General features: G+C 44.0%; 1 protein-coding gene across 1 annotated transcript in view; it reads right to left on the reverse strand.

The window, feature by feature from the left end:
- The window catches only part of MAP3K7 (mitogen-activated protein kinase kinase kinase 7), a gene marked incomplete in the record, with an annotated part of 2238689 nt that overhangs the window by 936154 nt on the left and 1280018 nt on the right, over positions 1–22517 (reverse strand). The window contains 1 exon segment of the mRNA XM_044067202.1: positions 1635–1716. Within this exon segment, the coding sequence (XP_043923137.1) occupies positions 1635–1716 (82 nt within the window).

A 22517-nucleotide genomic window follows, 5' to 3' on the forward strand; every position in this document is an offset into this window, starting at 1 on the left:
TCGGTTTGATATAAAAATGTTGAGGCCTGAATACACCCCCAGAAGCCGATGCCTGCTCAGCAGCTCCGGACCCATCTGAGGGAGATACATCCGTGGGTCCAATAGTTTGAGTATCTCGCGGCATGCTGGACTCCACATGGGTGTCGGTAGGGGCCTGCGACTCTAAAGTAGCGGGCATCAGGGGCTGCGAAAGTGCCTCACTGAGTACCGGCGAACCGGCGACTGGCTTAGGAGAAGCTTCGTCGTCGGTTTTGGACCTCGACTGTCTCTCTCTGTCCTTTTCTTTGCGTTTTTTATGTACTCTGGTAGTCGGATTGCTATCAGACGACATTTCTGGATAGTTAAATCTGTTTCCAAAATACTTTGAGGCAAAAATATACAGACGCTTAATAGTGCATTGGTTAAATCTAGCACAAAGCCTACAGCCAGGCACGTTGTGATCAGGGCCTAGGCAAGGAATATATTATAACTGGAAATCCTTATGAGGTATTTGCTTCCCACAAGTAATACAATTATTAACTTTTTCTGACATCGGTATGGAGCAAGAAAAAAAGTTTCCCCAACGGGGTACTTAGCTTTAGTGAAAACTTCGGTTCTGAAACTCAAACTCGAATATTTCAGGAGTCGGCCGACCGGCACTTGCGAAATGCTTTTGCTTCGGGCACCGCACGGCAAGAAAGACTAATGAAAATGACATCAGCTGCTTGTTTTATACCCCTGATGACCTGACGTCATGGAAGAGGAGACAGCTACCGACGCAGTACCCAAGACTTTGGAATTCAGGCCAACTGAGGGCAACCTGCCAGCAGATTACTCAAATGTAATGACTGCAACAGTGAAACACGAAGAACATTCATTCTTTCCTTTTTCAGCACATCTGCCTACCACTCTTGACTTAATCCCTTTTACTGCAGTACATTAAAATCTTCTTTATATACTTCCTTACTCAGCACATGCTTATTTTTACCTTAAATCATACACTCTTTATCCTTACAATTTTTGTTAACAAAAGTGCTCCTATTTAATTCCTTATTGTTACATTTTATTTTCTTATATCTGCCTCTCTCTCTCACTCACTGTATATTTGCTAACAGTTCCCTACTTTAATCCCTGTTGTGATGTTTTATACAGTTACTTTATTATTTTTTTAATTATTTGACTGTATTGCTTTGGATATGTACTGCAGAAAAAATTATTGTATTTCACGTGTACATACATTCCATACGAATATGTGTATGCTTTGTTATTTCCTGGAGTTTTTCTCCCCGGGCCTTCAGCTGGACTATCCTGGTTACCAAATGTAAAATAAAATAAATACAATAAACAAAAAAAACTAAACAGTCTACACCTAACAGCTTCTAATTAAAATCTACATGCTATAAAACATGAGTAGAGAGAGAGACACACACACACACACACACACACACACACACACACACACACACACACACACACACACACACACACATATACAAAAAAAAATCTCTCTGTGTAATCACAGTCATCTATAAGAAAGTATCAGACTTGTGCAAAGGTAATTATGGAGCATGCTACATAAGAAATTAAATGTAAGCAGATTAACTTACAGAAATGCAACAGCACTGATTCTAGTGCCCATATAATTGCATCCATACCTGTGCTGGTGGCAGAGTTGCTCTGACCTTCGTCTGAGTACTGACAGGGATACTGGAGTGGCTCATCAGCTCCTGGGAAATACTGCAATATAAAGCATTGTTTTCAGTTTATTATTAATTACCAATTTTTAGAACTGAACTGATAATATGAAGCTATAAGGTAATTCAACAGTGATAAGAGATTTGTAAAATGGAGGTGGTAGAGTGTATGTTGCACTTACGTATCATTATGGGAAACTATAATGAAGGATAAGAGGAACAGTCTCCCCATTAAGTAAAACCTGAACACAACCAAATACAACACATCCTTGTAGTGCAACAGAAGTGGAGGCAAACAAATGTGCTTCAGGAATATTTCATCGCTTAGTATAAAGATGCAAACAGTAATATACATATTTAATCAGCTGTTAACTGTTGGTGGACTGGCTCAGTTTTCCCGCTGAAGCCATGAATTGAGGTAAAGGTAAACATACCACACATAATACAAAAAAGAAGATAAGGAAAGCACAGTTGTGTAAAATCTTACCATGACAGTAGATGTCCTTCCCTTCACTGCTGCAGTATTCCTTACTAAAGAGATCCCCTGCCAAGGATAGCCTAACGTCCAGCCAGTATACCAAAACCTTAGGTTTTTAAGGACATTGTACATCATATACGTATGCTCCTCGCTCATGGCATACGGCATAAAGATGACGTACGGATGTACCTACGTTAGAAATGAAAATCCATAGGACAAAAGTAAAGTTGTGTAAATTCTTACCATAACAGTGGATGTTCTTCTTTTCACTGTTGCAGTATTTCTTACAGTAGGGATCCCCCGCCAAGGGTAGTCCTGCGTCCAGCGAGTATACCAAAACCTTAGGTTGTAATAGGGATGTCATACATCACACGTATGGTCACCACGCATGGAGTAGGGCGTAAAGGTGACAAATGTACATACCATCTTCAGAACTGAAAAGCCCAAGGAGGGAACACCAGTCCAAGGAGAAGAGAGGAACATGTACATCCGGAAGGAGAAAAATAAAGGGGGGGGGATACTGCAACAGGGAAGATAAGGATATCTACTGTTATAGAAAGATTTTACACAACCGTACTATGTCTGTCCATATCACTGTTGCTGTATTCCTTACAGTAGGGAGAGTACAAAAGCTCAGGAAGAAAGTTGGAAGGAGGAATGTCCAGCTGAGCCCTCAAGAAAGCCATGCAGGGTAGCCCTGGCAAACCTGGCTCTAGCACTAGAAACTAGTTCTAACATAGTGCTTGGCAAAAAATAATCACTGAAATCCAAGCAGCTGCCTCAAGAATTGAGTTAGTATTCAGTCCTTTGAAAAAAGCACCAAAAGAAGCTACAGCCCTGGTACAATGATCTTTAACAGAAGGATGGCTTATTCCATAAAAGGTGTAACAAAAGGAAATGGCCTTATATAGCCACGATGAAATAGTTTGCTTAGAAAGAGCCAAACCTAAAGACCTAGGCTGAAAAGAAACAAAAAGTTGCTCAGACTTATGAATGGCTTTAGATTTATCCAAGTAATGCTTGACTTGTCTATGCAAATTCAAGGTGTGAAGAACCCTATCACTTGCAGACAAGGGAAGATAGTCAAGTTAACAGACTGATTAAGACACAATTTATTAACCATCTTGGGCATAAAAGAAAGATTAGAATGAAGAGACACCATGTCCCTATGAAAATATAAAAAAGGCCATAAGGACCTGAAGCTCAGACACCCATCTAGCTAAATGGTCAAAAGAAGAACAGCCTTCCATATACAATGCTGCAAGGAAGCTGAAGCTGCAGGCTGAAAAGGAGCCTGAGTCAATTTTTCAAGAAAAAATGTAAGGTCTCAAAAAGGAGGAATAGGCTTCCTGGGAGGTATAATATGAAAGATGCCTTTAAGAAATTGTTGACCACTAGAAGCCAAAGGAGCAGTCAGAGACAGACGAGCAGAAATAACTTGAAATGTAAGCTTTAACTGAAGAGTATGCCAACCCGGCATGGAGCAATTCAAACAATTAAGAGAGAGCCAAAGAAACTTCCACAGAAAGTGGATTCTGGTTATGAGCAAGATACCAGACAAAAATTCTCTTCCACTACCGAGAAATCTTATTTGTTCAAATAGTTTTCCTGGCCTCCTGCAGAACCAGAGCATGTCCTCAGAAATAAGGTGCCTAAAAGGGATAAAAAACCTCATCACCCACAGTGTCAGATGAGCAGTGGAAAAGTCAGGATGGATGAGAGACCCCTTTGTCTTGTCTAAGTCCATCCTGTGAAGTAACATGCGCGTGCCCTTGGCTAGGTACAGAAGAGGTGGGAACAAATGCTATCTGGGCCAAAAGGGAGTCGCCAACAAGATTTTGGGATAGTCCTGTCTCCATCTTGAGTAGGACACTTGGTATGAGATTAAGGTGAGGGAAGGTGTAGAGAAACATCCCCTTCCAAGAAAAAGGCAGGGCATCCAACTTCCACCCCAGAGGACATGGGACTCTGGTGCAAAAGAGAGGAAGTTGTTTGTTCAGAGGGGAGGCAAAAAGACCTAAATGAGGAGTACCCCACTGGTGGATAATGTCCAGAAACACATCTCTATGAAGCATCCACTCGTGAGCCTGTGTTACGGACCTGCTCAGAGAGTCTGCCACAATGTTATGTTCTGCAGGAATATAAACAGCCTGAAGTCAACTGATACTTGACAGCCATATCCCAAACCTAAACAGCTAGCCATCACAGGAGATAAGACCATGCCCCCCCCCCCCCCACCTTGTATGCAAAGATTTTGAGAGGCCCTGGAAGGAAGATAGTACAAAAGGCCTGGTCAGCAAGAGGAGTAGCTCTCATCTCCTTGATGTCGATATGGTCCACCTTCTGATGAATGGACCAAAGGCTCTGAACCCTTAGATGGCCAAAAGAGCCCCCCCCCCACTCCGTGTCCGAAACATCTGAAAAAAAGTTCCTGAAAGGTGACTGGTGGCTGAAAACGAAACCCTGGGTTGAGAGACAGCTGATGAATCTGCCACTGAAGTTCTACCTTGTGGCATGGAAGTAAAGGAACTAGAAAGTCTAAAGGATGAGAATGTTGAAGACCTACTGACTTTAGGAACCACTGTAGCTTCCTTATATGGGGCCTGACTAGAGAAAGCATAGGAATGGTGGAAGGCATGTTACCCAGAGCCCTTAGAAACTTCCTGGCTGTAATTAAGACATGAGAAAGAAGGGGATGAAAAAAGGCAATTAGAGTCAGAGCCCAGGGTGGTGGCAGGGAAGCCAGTATAGTAATGGTCTGCAGCCTGCACCACAGAAAATCATAATTCTGAGAAAGAGTCACAGAGGATTTCTGGGAATTTACTGTAAACCCTATGCTTTGCAAGAGGAGATAGCATAGCAGAGGTGCTTAAACAGGGTTCTCTGGAAAGGAAGCCTGAATGAGTAGGTCATCCAGGTAAGGAAAGATATGTATCCCTCTCATCCTGTAAAAGGCAATCACATGAGCAAGGCATTTGGTGAAGACCCTTGGGGCAGTAGAGAGGTTAAAGGGCAAAGCAGAGAACTGAAAATGCAAGGAAGAAACACAAACATTTCCTGAAACGGGGATGAATATGGATGTGAAGATGGTCATCCTTGAAATCCAGAGAGACTACAAAAATTTGAGGTAGAAGAGGAAACAGGTTTCAGAGAGGCAGTTTTCAATGTGACGGGCTCTCCAGAAAGGTGTCAAGCTGAAAAATATTGAGAATGGGCCCTCCAGGTACCATCTTTCCTGGAAGCCAAAAACATTCTGGAATAAAAACCCTCTCCCCCTTTGAAGAACAGAAACTGCTTGGATGGTGCCTTCAGACAAAAGGCTCTGAAGTACACCCAGAAAAAAGGGCAGCTGTTCCTGAGGAGGTTGAGGAATACCCAAAAAAAGGAGAAAGGGATTTCAACACCATGAAGTATCTCTGACGAATGATGGACAGAACCCAAGAATCCTCAGTGGCCCTTAACCAACTGGGAAGAGACAGGGAAAGATGAAGAGATAAAGGAACCTGACTTAGAAGGGAGGGAAGCAAATAGTCAGAACCCGGCTTGTCTGGAAAAGGAGGCTTCTGAGTAGCAGGAGTCTCAGTAGACATAGCAGGAGGAGCCCTTCAAGAACCCTTTTTACCTTTGGAAAGGAGGTGAGACTGTCTAAATACAAGGGTAGGTGTGGAAGGACAATTATTCTGAAATCTGGGAATAGGGAAAACAAAAATATGATTCAGTTCCTGCAAGACCTTACCCTTCACCTGCAGACTTACAAAAAAAAGTTCAACTGCAGAACCAGAGAGATTTTTATTGTCAAGAGGAGCATCCATCAATTTAGCATTAACATCATCAGGTAAAGGCTGAAGGTGAAGCCAAGAATAATGTCTTAACACAGAACCAAAGGCAGCCGCCCTAGAAGAAGCATCAGCTGCATCACAACTACATTTAATAGAATAAGAGACAGGGAAAGATGAACTGGGTAGCAGCAGTGTACACCTTTTTGACCAGCCATTCCATGCTCTACTATTCTTGTCAGAAGGAAGCAATTTAGTAGAAGGTAATAGTTGGAAGGCTTGGCAGAAGAGACAGATACAACAGAGAGGTCAGCAGAAGGACATCAATCAAGCACGTTATAAAACCTATCAGTTTTTTTTTAGGGGCTGGAAGATGGGAATCAGGAACCCAAGAAGCTGCTGAAAAAGTGTCTAATAGGGCAGCTAGGAAATGATGGACAGCAGAAAACTTAGGAGACTCCATCTGGAGAAGTTCATAACAGCTGTTCTGGACTTCAGAAACCTGGGTACAGACCCATTTAAAAAAATTCCATCATACAAGAGATAGTATCCCCAAAGGAAAGTTCTTCAAAGGCAGAATCTAGACTAATGGAGTCCTCCTCCTCAGAACCACAGTCCAATGGGGAGAAATCACAGGAATAAGCTAAAGACTCTTCTCCAGAGTCCAATTCCTCATCAGAAGAGTCCTGCTCCCTAAGCCTTTTAAAAGGAGTAGATGACTGGGGGTGGGATGGGGAGTGGCTTCAAGGCCATGAGTGCATTAAACAACCCCTGTGTAAAATACTGCCATTCACACTGCGAATCTTTAGGAGCAGAGGAAATATTTTTTGTTTTCTGCGTCTTCTTCAAAGGAACATCAGCCCTAAAAATCTTAGGAAGTTTGCACCTTTGCTGACCATCAACATAGTGTGATCTCCTTCCAAACAAGAATTTGCAAAACACTCCTCGGTCTCTCACTTATGATCAGCGATGGTTCCCCCTCAACATCCATAAAGGATGTCTGCAGAGCCTCCAAGGGCATGTGAGAAGCTGGAACCATGCTGGCCTCCGAAACAATAGCAGCAGGATAATCCGACAGAACAGCTGGATGACCTTCCGGGCTTTAACCAGCCTTGACAGCAATGTCAGAGGGAGGCGGTAGAGCAGCCGAATTCAACCTGAGTTTTTTGGTAGTCTAGTCTTCTTGGCAGATGGATGACCCTCAGGATGGGACAATTCCACCATCACACCCTCCAATAATTTAAAAGATGCTGGCTTTCTAAACAGAGGATGCTAGTGGTGTAGCGGTAGAGTTGTCGCCTCACAGGAAGAGGTTTTCTGTTACGATTCTCGGCTGGGATTACCTTCTGTGGGGAGTCTGCATGTCCTCTCTGCGTTCCTGTGGGTTTCCTCTGGGTGCTCTGGTTTTCTCTCACAATTCAAAGACACGTGTCTGGAATGTTTCTCCCTGGGCCTCCACTGAAAATTGGCTTTGTTCCAAGTTGGACTTTCCCAGTAAACAAATGTTAAATAAATAAAGAGGAGTGATGACTACAAAGAGTCTTAGGAAAGAACAAAAGCTTGACAAACTGGGAATGACATATGTTCACTGAGAAGCAATCAAGCAAAAAGTACAGTTTTGTACCTACCATAAATGTAGATGTCCGATAGGTATGCATCTGCAGTCATAACATATGGGTTGTCCTGCCTCAGGCAGCCCTTCGGTCGGCCGGATTCCAAAGTCTGGGTCTGGCCTCGGCTGATGTCGCACTTTCCCCGACGTCAGAGCTTCTGGGGTATAAAGGCATCAGCCGACGCCATTTTCCTCAGTGTTTCTTGCCCCAGATGCCAGGTGCCCTCTAGGAAGGCTAAATTTGGATAAATGTTGAAAATTCCAAACAGTAGCAAACAAAATATATATATATACATATATACATACAAACAAATACACCATAATAGATTCCCCCAGCTAGCTGAAGAAGGGGTAAGCACCCTAGGAGTACCACAGAGGGGAAAGGAGGGTGGGTAATCCTGACTGCAGATGCATACCTATCGGACATCTACATTTATGGTAGGTACAAAACTGTACTATGTCCTTCAAGGATGCATCTGCAGTCATAACATATGGGTAGAATACCATAGCCAAACTGGGGGAGGAGGTACTAAGATAAGGATGGTGTAGTTAAGATCCCCTGTAAAACTGCAGTTGCAAAACCTGCTCGGGATCTGGAGTATAAAGGTAGATTGTAATTCTTGGCAAATGTATGCACGGAGCTCCAAGTAGCAGCTTCTAAAATGTCCTTGGTAGCCACCCCTCATAGGAAAGCTGTAGTGGTGGCTGTGGCTCTTGTGGAGTGAGGCCTGATATTTTCAGGAGCTGTCTTTCCATGAAAAGAGTAGCAAAAATGAATGCAATTTCCTATCCATTTTGAAATTGTCTGTTTGGAAATTGCTTTTCCTTGCACTCCAGTTGCATATGCTACAAAAAGTCGGTCAGTTTTTCTGCTGGTTTTAGTTCTGTCCAGATAGTAGCGTAGTTGTCTGTGTACATCCAAGGTGTGCAATAGTTTTTCCCCCCTGTTCTGTGGGTTAGGGAAGAACGTAGGCAAATGAATAGCTTGGTTCAAGGATACCCTGGATACCACCTTTGGCATGAAAGTAGGATTGGTTCTCAGAGACACTCTATCCTGGTGAAAAATAAGGAAAGGCTGCACTGCCATTAGTGCCTGTAACTCGGATACTCTTCTTGCTGAAGTGATTGCCAGAAGGAAAGCAGTTTTCCAAGATAAGAACTGTAAGTCTGCTGATGCTGCTGGTTCAAAGGGGGTAATGTTAATTTTTCCAGCACAAAATTGAGATCCCATGTAGGCAGAGGGGTCTCCTTGGAGGTTTTACATTTTGATCCCTCTTAAAAATGTCTGAGGAGAGGGTGAGAGAAGATAGGTGGATCCATGTTGTACTCTGCTGAAATTGCTGAAGCATGAATCTTAATGGAAGAATAGGACAGGCCATTGTGGAACAGTTCTGCTAAATATTCTAGGATGTGTGCTAGGTTTGCCAGTGTGATATTTGTACCCTTTGATGCGCTCCAAATGAGGAATCTCTTCCATTTAGCTGAGTATGTCTTCCTTGTGGAGGGTCTGCGAGCCTCCAGGATAATGTCCTTGACCCTCTGAGATAAAACAGTTTTGTTTTGTTTTAAGCAATTTTCCAGGCAGTTAGCTGCAGTGTTTTCAAGTTTGGATGCAGGGTCTTGAAGTTGTTCTGCGTTAGAAGAAGAGGCCATAGGGGTAGAGGCCATGAGTTCGCCAGAGACATGCTTCTCAGTAGCGGGTACCAGTGCTGCCTTGGCCAGTCTGGAGCTATCAGTATCACCTTTGGCTGTTCCTCCCTGATCTTCAGTAGAACTTTGTACATCAATGGGAGAGGTGGAAAAGCATACACTGTTAGGGCGTTCCAGCTGAAAGAGAGAGAGTCCACCCTCCAGGCGTGTGGGTGGTATACTCTTGAGCAGAATTTCTTCAGTTGTTGGTTGAGTGGGGAGGCGAACAGGTCTACCTCTGGCAGTCCCCATTTGCTTGTTATGATTTTGAAGATGTCTGGATGCAGCATCCATTCGTGAGCATCCGTGGTAGTTCGGCTTAGGCTGTCTGCTAGTGAATTCTCTTTTCCTGGTACGAATTTGGCCTGCAGCTGGATGTTGAGACTCAGGCCTAGGTTCCACAGATCCATTGCCATCCGGCATAGAGGGTAGGAATGCGTGCCTCCCTGTTTGTTTATGTACCACATGACTGTGGTGTTGTCTGTCCTTATCAGCAGATGTCCTTGCTGGAGGAATGATTTGAATGTCTCGATTGCATGTTTCACCGCCAGCATCTCCTTTAGGTTTATGTGCAAGTTCAGCTGGTCCTGAGACCATAGGCCTTGGATACACTTGTCCTCCATGTGTGCTCCCCATCCTAGGTCTGAGGCATCCGTGGTGATGGTCTGCCTTGGTTGTGGTTTGTTGAAAGGCAACCCTCTGTTGGACTGGCAGGCCTGAGCCCACCACAGGAATTCCTTTTTCAGGCATGGAATGATTGGTATCATGGTTTCTAGACTGTGCCTGTGTTGAGACCATACATTCCTTAGGTACCATTGTAATTTTCTCATATGTAGCCTGGCATGCGGGATCAAGATTAAGCAGGATGCCATGTAACCCAGGGCCTGCAGGACTTTCCTTGCAGTGAGCTGAGTTTGTCTTGTCAAAGCCATGAAGTAGACTGGAAGTTGCTTTTGTTTTTCTTCTGTGAGAAAAGCCATCTGAGTCATTGTGTCCAGATCCGCACCCAAAAATGTTATCCTTTGGGATGGCACTAGTCTTGACTTCTGGATGTTGACTGTGTATCCCAAGGCCTGTAACAGGTGCATGACATAGGCCAAATCCTCTATTAGTTTTGTCTTGTTGTCCGCTTGTATTAGGCAGTCGTCCAGGTATGGATATATTTGAATTCCCTGAAGCCTGCAATGTGCAATTACTGATGCCAGGCATTTCGTGAATACTCTGGGCGCAGTAGATAAGCCAAAGGGCAATGCTGAGAATTGATAATGCTCTGATCCTGCAAGAAATCTGAGGTGTCTTCTGCAATCTGGTCATATAGGGACGTGCAGGTATGCCTCCTTGAGATCTAGAGTCACCAGCCAAGACTCCTTGCCCAACATGGGAAGAAGTTGCTGTAGGGTCAGCATCTTGAATTTTGGCACAATGAGATATGTGTTTAGTGCGGACAAGTCGAGAATAGGCCTCCATTGGTTTTCTTTTCTTGGTACAAGGAATAGTCTGGAATAAAATCCTTGGCCTTGTTCCATAGATGGTACCCTTTCTATAGCTTTCATCTGAAGTAAATTGTGGATTTGTCTTAAAGCCTCTGGCTTCTGGTTTGGTGGAAGGTTTGGCATTCCGCTCCTTCTTGGAAAAGTGTGGAAGTGAAACCTGTATCCTTTTGTCTATGGTTTGCAATGTCCATTTGTCTTTTGTAATGCAATACCAGTTTTTCAAGAATAAAGACAGCTTTCCGCCCAAGGGTGCTTCCAGTTGTTCCCTGGTAGGCGGAATCAGAGTCAAGTCATTGTGTCTGTCCTGTGGAAGTGGTTGTAGTTGCAGCTGTGGCAGTACTCCTCTGGTTGGCAGGCTGCCACTGACGACCCCTGTAGGCACCCTTTGATTGACCTCTGCCTCTTGGGTGTCTATTCCTGCCCCTCTGTGTTCTGGAGGTGTCTGGAAAGGACCAATTCTTTGAAGGACAGTTTCTGCTGAACCTCGGAGGTTGAACCTGCAGAAAATCCTTTACTGTTTGCACAGATTTTGCTTTTTCTTCCACTTTCTTTAGAATCTCCTGTGCAGGGGAGCCAAATAAACTTTGTTTCTCCATTGGAGCATCTAGGAGTTTAGCCTTGACATGGTCTGACAAGGATTGCATTTTAGCCAGGCATGTCTTCGAATTACTGCCCCAGTCATGGCTGATCTAAATGAAGCCTCCAGTGCATCATAGCCACATTTTAAGAAATGATTACTGACCTGCTGAGAGTTGTGTACCAAATCCTGAAGGGACTTTCGGTCTAAAGGTTCAGTAGAAGAAAGCTTTTTATTCAGCTGATCTAACAAATATTCCTGGTACTGTATCATGTGGAATTGACAGTTTAATGCCCTGGCAGAAAGAGTAGCAGATATATAAACCTTTTTCCCCATCTCTCTAATGCTCTTGACTCTCTTTCAGAGGGTAGGGGGTTTTTGGCCGTGGCAGCTGCAACACCTTTTGAGCCCTGAGATATAGTTTCTAGGTCTGCAGCATGGGCTTTATACAAATGGAAGTGAGAATCCGGGACCCTGTAATATCTGTCAGGTTTGGCAGGGGCCGGGGGAAGAGAGTCAGGGGCAGAACTGACATCATTATATGCACCATCAACTACAGTTAGCACAGGTGTTATGGCTAAAGGCCTATGCTGTGGTAAGTGTATAAAGGTTCTTAATCTTTTTCTAGAATCAGAGAAATCCTGACCCTGCCATTGAAAGTGTTCCCTCATTGAATGCAAAGTTTCCCCAAAGGAAAATTCTTCAGGAGGGGAGGCAGAAGGAATAGAGTCTTCTGCATCTGAATCCTCATAAGGAGAATATGGCCTTCCTGATGGTCTGATAAATCAGATCCATCCGAGGAGTAATCTGAGGAGAGAGGTTCAGGGGGTTCAGTCCTAGGCCTTTTGTCAGGAGGAGGGTGGGAGGCCCTGTCTGGGTGAGGTTGGGAACCCCTAATCATGGATATAAGGTCCTCAGCAAAGCTGAGAATCTGAGAACTTGAGGAAGGTCTCTGAGAAGTAGCTTTTGCAGGTAAGGCTTTTGAAATTTTAGCTGCTTTAGCTCTGGAGAAGGCCTTAATAGACATAGAAGCAGGGGGCCTAGCTGCCCCACGTGCAGGAGTAGAAATGTCCAAAGGAATGGTGTCAGACAATTCTTGTGCGCTTGTTTCTTCGGTAGGGATTTCTGTAGCCGACGCAGCTGGGGCCTCTCTGGCCTTGGTTGTCGGAGGTATGATTTTGGCAGAAGTAAGAACAGAGGACTCTGTTTCAGCCGAAACCGAGACACTCGCGATAGGCCTAACCGTGGTTTCAGCCGAAACCGCGGGCCGCGAGTGTCGGTCCTTTTCCTTGAGTTTTTTGGCTAAATGTGTAGTCTGAGTCTCCGACGGCATTTTATATGCAAAAGCGGATCCAAAAAAGTCTTCTGCAAACTCCGACCGACGTCTAAGAGTCTGTCGGTTGAAGGCGGCACAGGCTAAACAAGCTGATACGTCGTGGTCTGGGCCTAAGCAAGGGAGGCAGTAAGAATGGAAATCCTTATGAGGTATTTGTTTCCCACAAGTTAAACAATTATTTACTTTGTCTGACATCGGCTGAGGCAAGAAAGAGTCCCCAACGGGGTACTTAGCTTTTTTAGAAGTCTTCGGTAGCTGAAATCTCTGGATCTGACCGACCGGCACTTGCGAACAGCTTCTGCTTCGGGCACCGCGCGGCAAGAAAGACTGAGGAAAATGGCGTCGGCTGATGCCTTTATACCCCAGAAGCTCTGACGTTGGGGAAAGTGCGACATCAGCCGAGGCCAGACCCAGACTTTGGAATCCAGCCGACCGAAGGGCTGCCTGAGGCAGGACAACCCATATGTTATGACTGCAGATGCATCCTTGAAGGACATCAAACACTGCTTGTGACTTTCCTTATAGGAAATGTCACCCACACTGACGTCTTCCCTTTCTGGATGACATGTAAGCTCGCAACTAAAAGAAGAAAAGATAGGAAGAAAAGCCCAACAAGGCAATTATTTGAAAACTGCTTGGTAACCAGAAGAAACGAAGAAACATTCAGACCGACAATCAAAGCTGACATTTGGACTGGCCACAAAGAAGTCCTGAGGTAGGTACGTCCACACATCAGCTTTATGCCCTATACCATGAACGGGGAGCATACCTGCGACATACAACATCCTTAAAAAAACTCAGGCTTTGGTATATTGCCCAGACATTGGGGTACCCTTGGCAGGGGATCCCTTTACTAAGGAATACTGCAACAGTGATATGGAAGGACATGTAAGGTATAGGTGCTAAATGCAAAGAACATGATTACAGCAAGGTATACGCAATACAGTTAAGTTATACTCATTACAAGCTGCGCAAGAGAAAACAGAACTTTTATTTATTACTTGTGTACAAGATAAAACAAACCCAAATGCCTACTTCTGTTTTAATAGAAAACACAAACTGATATAGCAGGCAAACAGAAAAACTTCCAAAAGTATAGTTAGAATACATGTGTGAATAATACAGAGGATTTGATTGGGTCTCTGATCGCAAACATATTACTGTGTGTTTGAGACACAGATGCAAAGAAATTCATCTTGAAAGCAAAGCTTGAGAGGTGAATCATGGCACCTACATTGAGAACACAACTGGTTAGGATAAGTAAGATGCGACCATAACTCCTTGCAGTACATGAAGTTTTATCTACTTCATGTGGCAGAATGCACTGCTTAAGCATATAAAAAATAATCCACAACATGAGTTTAGATTTGCTGCTATAGACCAAGTAGATCTTGGTGAAAGAGGGGGTCCCTGTGATGAGTTCCTTGAGTTCATAGGTTCATAGGTAGGTACTAGGCTATTGGCCCTAGGGCCTATATAAACCTAGCCAAAGGTACCCTGGCTTTCGCCACCCAAGAAAATTATTTTCCTGTGCCACTGTCGAGCAGAGCCACAGAAGTGATCCCCAGGGTGAATTTCCTATCTCCCATCCAACCATCAAGATTTTTCTTGAACAGTGCTAATGAGGAGCTTTTTGTTTGATATAGATAGGTAGTTTGTTGCAGAGTATGGGAAGTCTCTGGGACAGGAATCTATCCCTCCAGCATGTTCTGTTTATTGTGGTGACGAGGTTTAGGTCCCTAATGTAGCTCATAGGGATTGGGATTTCTTTAAGTGGAGCATGTCTAAAAGCTCTGGGTTTGACATAGCTTTGTGTGTTAGGCAGAGATCGCCTCTGAGTAGGCGATATGCAACGGAGTAAAGCTGCAGTTTTTTGAGACGGTCTGCATAAGGCATCTCTTTGAGTCCGGTAATCCTCTTTGTGAGGTATTTCTGTGGCCTTTCCAGTTGTTGTAGATGTCTTGTGAGGTACATACCAAAAGGGGCATTGTACTCTACAATGGGTCTAATGAGTGACAGTAGAGGGGAACAATGACCTCTTTTTTCCTGGATGAGAAACCTTTTGTGATGAGGTGTGCCACATAGAAGGATTTCCTGACTACTGTGGTGATGTGATTATCAAAGGAGAGACTACTGTCCACCTGTGTCCCAAGGTCTCTTATCACACTTTCGGTGTTAAGTAGACTACCACCTATGTGGTAGTTCATGGGTACTGAGTTTTTACCAAAAGGAATGACAATGCACTTTTTGGCACTGAGCTTGAGGCCATGGCTTTGACACCAGGCATCTGTCTCAGCAAGGCCCTTTTGTAGGATGTCCACATCTTTTGGAGTTTTGATTATGGCTCCCACTTTGCAGTCATCTGCGAACTCCGTTAGCCAAAGACCTTCTGTGTTGGCCTGTACTTCAGAGAAGTAGATACCAAACAGGAGAGGACCCAGGACTGAACCCTGTGGTACTCCACTTGTCACTGGTCTGAAGCTGGATTTGGAGTCTGCTACTTTCACAGTGTGGGTTCTGTCAGTGAGCCAGTTGGCAACCCATCTTGTAACATAGGGATTTATACCTAGTTTAGTGAGTTTATCTATAATTTCAGAGTGGGGGATGGTGTCAAAAGCCTTGGCGAGGTCTAGATAGGCTGTGTGAACCACCTTGCCCTCATCTACGGCTTTGGTGACTGCTTCAAAGAAGTCTATCAGGTTTAGGAGACATGATCTGCCTTTTACAAACCAGAACTGGGTGGGGTCCTGAGTTTGGAGATTACCAATGTCATTGTTCATAAATTCCACGATGATACGCTCCATAGCCTTGCAGACCAGGCTCGTTAGGCTAATGGGGCAGTAGTTTCCGGGGTCTGTGGTGGCTCCCCCTTTGTGGAGTGGGATAACTGTCGCTGTGCGCCATTCAGTGGGCACATAGCCTGAGGTGAGGCTATGACTGAACATGGTACTTAGGTGGGGTGCCAGTTTGTTCTGTAGTTCATGTAGAACACAGCCTGGGATGTCGTCAGGTCCCATGGATGCTGTGTTCTTGGCTTTGGATAGTGTGTTTTTTACCTGTGCAGCCGTGATTACAGGAACTTTGCATTCTTCTGGTATAGAGATGGGCCCTTTAGGGGATGACAGAGGGGTAAAGTTAGCACTGAACCTATCTGCCAGGATGTTGGCAATATCCGTTTGTTCTGTATATTTAGCGCCATTGTGCTGTAACTCAGAGCAGATCTGAGTGTTGCCATTGAGATTCTTGACATAGCTATAGAATGCTTTGTGGTTGTCTTTAGAGTCAGTGGCGATTTTGTTTTCATAATTAGCTTTGGAGGATTTTATGAGGGATCTCAGCTTCTTACTGAAGCTGACCAGGGAGTTTATCCAATCATGGGATTTTACTCTTTTTTGCAACAGTTTCTTTCTTCTGTTGTAGAGTTTGTTTATGGCAGGGGACCACCAGATTGGCTCCCTTTTTCTGGAAGATAACATCTTGGTTCTTAGGGATTGCACGAACCATGCACTCATGTAAGTGCTTATAAAGTGCATTTCTGTAGGATTCAGCAGTCATACCTCTATTGTCCATCAGCACAGGTGTCGTGAAGTTTGCCACTTCTGTCTTAAGAAGCGTGAAGTTGGCTTTGGAGAAATGTTTTACTGTGGTTTCCCTAATGGGGGGGGTGGGGGGTGGGGGAGGGATGTGGATGTCTAGGGTGATTAGCTTATGGTCGGATCTGACCAACGAGGAATTGACCTCTGGTGTGGAGCATCAGTTGCCCATGTTGGTAGTAACCGGGTCTAGGATATTGCTGCCCCTGGTGGGGTGTGGATAAGTTGATCCATGGCATTGGAATTTATGAATTCCAGAAAACGTTGAGCAAAAGAGTTGGTACACGAGTAGTTTTCCCAGTTAATGGTAGGGTAGTTGAAATTGCCCATTATTAGGGTGTTAGGTTGTACCCTAATATTTTCCAGTGTATTAAGAAATGAGGAGTGGGAATCCTGGGGCATGGTGGGGAATCTGTAGCAAGCTACAATTTGGATTGCGGTCTTGCCCAGAGTTAGTTGCACTTGGATAATCTCGGATACATTATGTTGAGCAACTAGCCTGGACGTGTGGATATCCTTAATGAATATGGACATGCCTCCGCCTTTAGTGTTTCGGTCCAGGTTAGGTGGCCGAAAGGTGTGGTATGAATTATAGCCTGGTAATGCGGGGGTACTCTCTGGAGCCTTGAACCAGGTCTCTGTCACTGCACAGATGTTGATGTTCTCCATTTTAAGGAGTGCCTCGAGAGAGAGTGCATTTTGAGGTTTAGACTTCTAGCATTGAGTAGCAATACCCTCAGATTCTTCTTGCCTGTACCTGTTAGGGTGGTGAATTTGTCATTTGAACCTTGCCTAAAAAAAGGCACTATAGGGGTGGCTAGAGCCTTAGCCAGTATCCGGAATCCCAGGGATAACAGGTGCAGGCCATCTCTGGCAAAGCATCGTGGCTTGTCGATCATGTCATCCCAGGCAGACAGATACTGGATCCCCTTAGAATGACACCAGAAGCTTAGCCAATTGTTGAAGTGGAACTCAAATGGCAGTTAAAAATCAATGCAACAACTATTCCAGGTCTTAATGAAGCCTTGTCTTTAAGTTGTTGTTATTGTGTCTTTCGGCTTTTCCCGGTTAGGGGTCGCCACAGCGGAACTCCGGTCCGCTAATGATTGGCAGTAGATTTTCACGAACGCGGAGGTGCCAGCTTGACGTCCAACCTTCATCGAAGGCACGCCCATTCACGCATGTCTTTCGAATGCCACCCAACCACGGGGAGGACATGCAGACTCCACACAGAAGGCACTCCCCATACTCCAGCTGAGAATCGAACGGGAGAACCTCTTGCTGTGAGGCAACAACGCTACCGCTGCACCACCGCGGCATACTTCTGTAGGTGTTCAAGTATATGGTGTTTATTTTATTGCTGTATCTATGATATGTGTATATATTATAAATCTTTTATGACTTTTTTTTTTTTTTTTTTTTACAACATACACATCTTTTTATATAAAAAGAGCATGGTATTTAGGCAGAATAGCTTTGTTAGTACTGTTTTTAGGTAGAATGCAATTTAGTAATTCTTGTGTAATTAGTGCAACTTGTTTGAGAGGGGAGGGGCTTTTAATTGGAGTAAATGTGTATTGGTATATAAAGTTTATGGAGAGAGTGAGTATGTTTATTCTGATGAAGTCCATTGTTATTTGTTGTCAAAACCGCTAAATAAGCAAGTTTTTTTGATTTAGCTTGGTTCCTGCTTTCTTTCGGTGTTTTCATGGTGTTCTTCATGTTTTTGGATTATATAGTTAGAATACATGTGTGAATAATACAGAGAATTTGATTGGGTCTCTGATCGTATCCATATTATTGTGTGTTTGAGACATGGATGCAAAGAAATTCATCTTGAAAGTAAAGCTTGAGAGATGAATCATGGCATCTACATTGAAAACACAACTGGTTAGGATAAGTGAGATGTGATCACAACTCCTTGCAATGCATGGAGTTTTTTCTTCTCCATGTGCCATCAGCTAAAACAAATAGGGAAAAAAGTGTTTTACCAGCTTTGAAAACCAGTAAAGCACTTTTCTCTCAGGTCGACAGCACTTTAATATAAATGGAAGAAAAAGTCAAGGACAGTTTAGTTAAATCATTTAATTACAGACCGACGTCTAAACTTCCCAAAGCGAAAATATGAGGCAAGATATTTAGGGACATTTCAGAGTGAATTAATGTCTCCTTCATGAGATCCAACCATAACAGCACTGGAATGTATAACAAATGTTACCTCTGAAAAAAAGAAGTTATGTACTTACCATAACGTTCCATGTGTGTTGTCCATCTCCACCTTTATTCTCACTGATGGCTCGGATCCGACTTGGCCTTTTACAAAAGCTCAAGGCCTTCAGCAAAGCTTGTGGGCATTCTCCCTTACCCATAATGCAACTCCCTAACTTCCTCAGATCTTGTTTGCCCCTGACAACTCATATAAGACAGATTTCATTAATAGAATAACAGACAAAGAAATTATTTCTGAGGCTATAGTCCTGTAATACCCAAGTAGCACTACTTGGTCTTCCAGGAGTACAGGCAGGGGGTATGGAGGGTGGGTTGTGAAAATAAAGGTCGAGATGGACAACACACATGGAATATTATGATAAGTACGTAACTTTTTTATGTGATTTGTCAATTTCACCTTTATTCTCGGTGATGGGACTGCGCCCCAAGCAACCTGATTCTTGGGTGACTCATGGGAGAATATTCTTTAGAACACCAGAACCAAAAGACGCTCTACTCCTAGAAGCCAAATCCACTCTGTAATGAGTAATAAAGGTATGGGGGTTTGCCCATGTCACTGCAGCACAGATGTTATCCAAAGGTAACCTGGCTTGAAAGGCCTCAAAAGTAGCTACCAATCTAGTGGAATGATCTAGTGGAATGAGCTTTAACAGGATTAGCAAAAGCTTTGTTCTTGGAACTGCAAATGAAGGCTATATATTGTGAAAGCCATTTGGATGCAGTAACTTTGGACACTGGTAGACCTTTTCTTACATCAAAATGAGAAATAAATAGTTGATCTGATTGATTCCTGAGGTTCTGTGTAAGTAAAAATGTTAATTGTCTATGGATGCCCAAAAGATGCAATGAGTATTCCCCTTTATTTTGGAAGTTTGGGAAGAAAAACTGTAGTTCGATAATTTGACTGAGGTTACTCTGACATAACTTTGGGTAGGAAAAAGACACTCTGTCCTTATGAAAAAACAGGTATGGTGGCTTGACTGATAAAGCTTGTAATTCGAAAACTCTGCTTGCTGAAGTAATAGCCACTACAAGGAGTGTTTTCCAGGAGAGATACTTCAATTAACAGGTAGTAGATGGTTCGAAGGGAGGAAAGATAATGTTTGACAATACAAAATTCAGATCCCAAGGTGGTGATGGCATTTTGTATGGCGGTTTTATCACAGTAGTTTCTTTCAAGAATGCCTTACAAAGTCTGTTTGACATGGCTCCAGAACCATTTCTCCTATATGAAAATTTGAAATTGCTGCTAACTAAACTCTTAATAGTAGTAGCTGCAGCAGCACCTTCATTGAAAAGTTCTGCCCAAAATTCTAGAATAGAATGTATGAGCGTAGTAAAGGGATCTATTCGACTGTTGCTGGCCCATGAAACAAACTTCTTCCATTTACCTCTGTACAATTTCTGTGAAGATGATTTATAGGAGGACAACATATGTTTTACTGGCGACGAAAGAAGAGGAAACCTGGCAATCAGGGGAACTGGAGCAGCCAAGATGTTAGTTTGAGACTGTCCAGATTGGGATGAACCATCACTGATGGGCGAGTCAGAAGGTCTGGAGCAGGGTCCAGAATCCATGATTCCCATGAGGCTGAAGGAAGGGGAACCAAATTTGTTGAGGCCAGTAGGGAGCAATTAGGATTACTTTCGTCTCCAACTGACTTGCCTTCTTCAAAAATTTGGGAATTAATGGAATTGGTGGAAAGGCATAAAGAAGTCCCGGGGGCAATTGTGAACAAGTGCACCCCTGGGGACTCCCCTGCAGGAGGGACCAGGGCAAAATAGTTGCTGCATTTGGCATTGGTGGGTGATGCAGAGAGATCGCAGCAAGGTTGGCCCAATTTCCATAAAATCTCTTCTGCGACTTTGAGACCGAGGGACCACTCTTGCGGCCACAAAATGGCTCTGCTCAATTTGTCTGCAGTTATGTTGGATTTCCTCAGAATGTACATTGCTATCAGGAAGCAACTGGAGGTTGTTGCCCACTGCCAGACCCTCAGAGCTTCTCGACAAAGGGTGTAAGATCTGGTTACCCCTGTTTATGTTCCAGACCACAGACATGTTGACTGATTGGATTGCTATAGTTCCCAGAGGGAGGGAGTCTTGAAATGCTTGCAATGCCAAAAGCACTGCCCTCATCTCCAGTAGGTTTATGTGCAAATGAGCCTTGTGTTGTTGCCAGATGCCTTGAACTGTCTTCCTGAGATAATGCCCCCCGCCCTATCTGGGAAGCGTCCGTGGTCACTGTGGCTTGGGGTTGAGGAGGAATAAAGTGACGGCACTGAGATATCAGAGGAAAGTAAATTCACCATTGGAGGTCCTTCTTGCAAGAACTGATTACTGTGATCTTGTGGATCATAGGACAGTGTAGAAATGACCACTGTGTCGAAACTAACCACTGAAGCATTCTCCTGTGGAGACAAGCTAGGGGAATGAAAACTACCGAAGCAGCCATTTTTCCCAACACTTAAACTAGCTTTACAGGAGCCCACGTCTTTCTGTTCAACAGTTTTACATAATGTTGAACATCGTCTACTCTGTCTTGTGGAAGTTTTGCTATCATAGTACTTGTGTTTATGTCTGCTCCTATAAAGGCCAGGTTCTGACATGGCTCTAGAGCAGATTTTTTATAATTTATCATAATACCTATGGAGGAACAGAGTTGTAGTGTATAGTCCCTGGCTTCTAGCAGATGGTGCCTGTCGAGGCGATTATGAGCCAGTCATCCAGATACGGAAAACACACACAATCCCTGGTGTCTCAGGTGAGCCGCCACTACTGCCATGCATTTGGTGGACACTCTGAGGGGTGTAGTGAAACTAATGGGCAAAGTTCAAAACTGGAACTGACTGGCTTCCTAGCTGAAAGTGCAAATGCCTCCTGGATCGCCTCTCCATTCATATATGGTACTACGCATCATGAAGGTCTACAGAGCACATCCAATTGTCTTTTTCCAAGCATCATGAAGGTCTACAGAGCACATCCAGATGTCTTTTTCCAAGTATGGATATTATCAATTGCAGTGTCACCATTCGAACTTGGTATTTTTCAAAGACTTGTTCAGATTTGTGAGATCCAAGATGGGTCTCCAGTCCCCTGTTTTCTTTGGAACTAAAAAGAACCTTGAGTAAGTTCCGAATTGTCTCTGGCCTGCAGGAACCTTCTTTGATGACTCTTTCTTAGCAATTTTTGAATTTCTAAGGTTGCTTGTTCCTTCTGCCTGGGGTGGACTGTCTGGAACTGATTTATTTGCGGGAATGGGGAAGGAGAAGGGAATATATCCCCTGCACCCAATTTTCATTTATCTTTTGTCAGGTTTCACAGTGCAGAAATAATCACCCCTGACTGCCTCCAGAGGTGAGCAATTGGGTACGCTTTCAGGAGCACTGAAAGGGCCTACCAATGAAAGATTCTCTGGAGCCCTGATTCTGCAGGCCTCCCCTGCCGCGAGGGTGGCATCTTCCATGACCCCACCTCTAGGGGAACTTTCACCTTGTGTGTCCTGGAAAGACCTTTGTGATTTTCTGAACCACATCTTCCCACTACCTCTCTGACCCTTGGGAAAGGGTCTGGTAGGTGTGGAAAAATGTACTCAAATGGCAGACAAGGTCTTGCCTTCCTGTTCATGCCTGGTAAGCGTTTCTTTTACTTTATGCCCAAAACGAGAACAACCATCAAAAGGGGCGTTAATGAAGGAAGACTTGAAGGGATCCACGAAATTGCAAAGGCATATCCAGCCCTGCCACCTGAGAGAGATACCCGAACCCACAGCCCTACTCGTTCCATCTGCTACATAAGATATGAGTCTCATAGAATAGTTTACAACTGAACTGAGGGTGGCGAGCTGAGCTGTGACTATCTGCCACCGCATCAGCTACAGCTCCTTGGAGGGAGTTTGAAAGTTCCTTCAAAAGAGCCCTCTGTAATCTGGTAAAGTGGGTCAAGTAAGTTCAGTGACCATAAGGCAGAAGTTGCAGACGAAAAGACGTGCGTCCCACACCTATCCATGGTTCTGAAATCCTTACTCGAAGGATGGATACAGGAAAGTACAGTTGTGTACA

Source organism: Protopterus annectens, chromosome 1.part0 (assembly GCF_019279795.1).
Source record: "Protopterus annectens isolate FY-2018-M chromosome 1.part0, PAN1.0, whole genome shotgun sequence".
Lineage (NCBI taxonomy): Eukaryota > Metazoa > Chordata > Ceratodontiformes > Protopteridae > Protopterus > Protopterus annectens.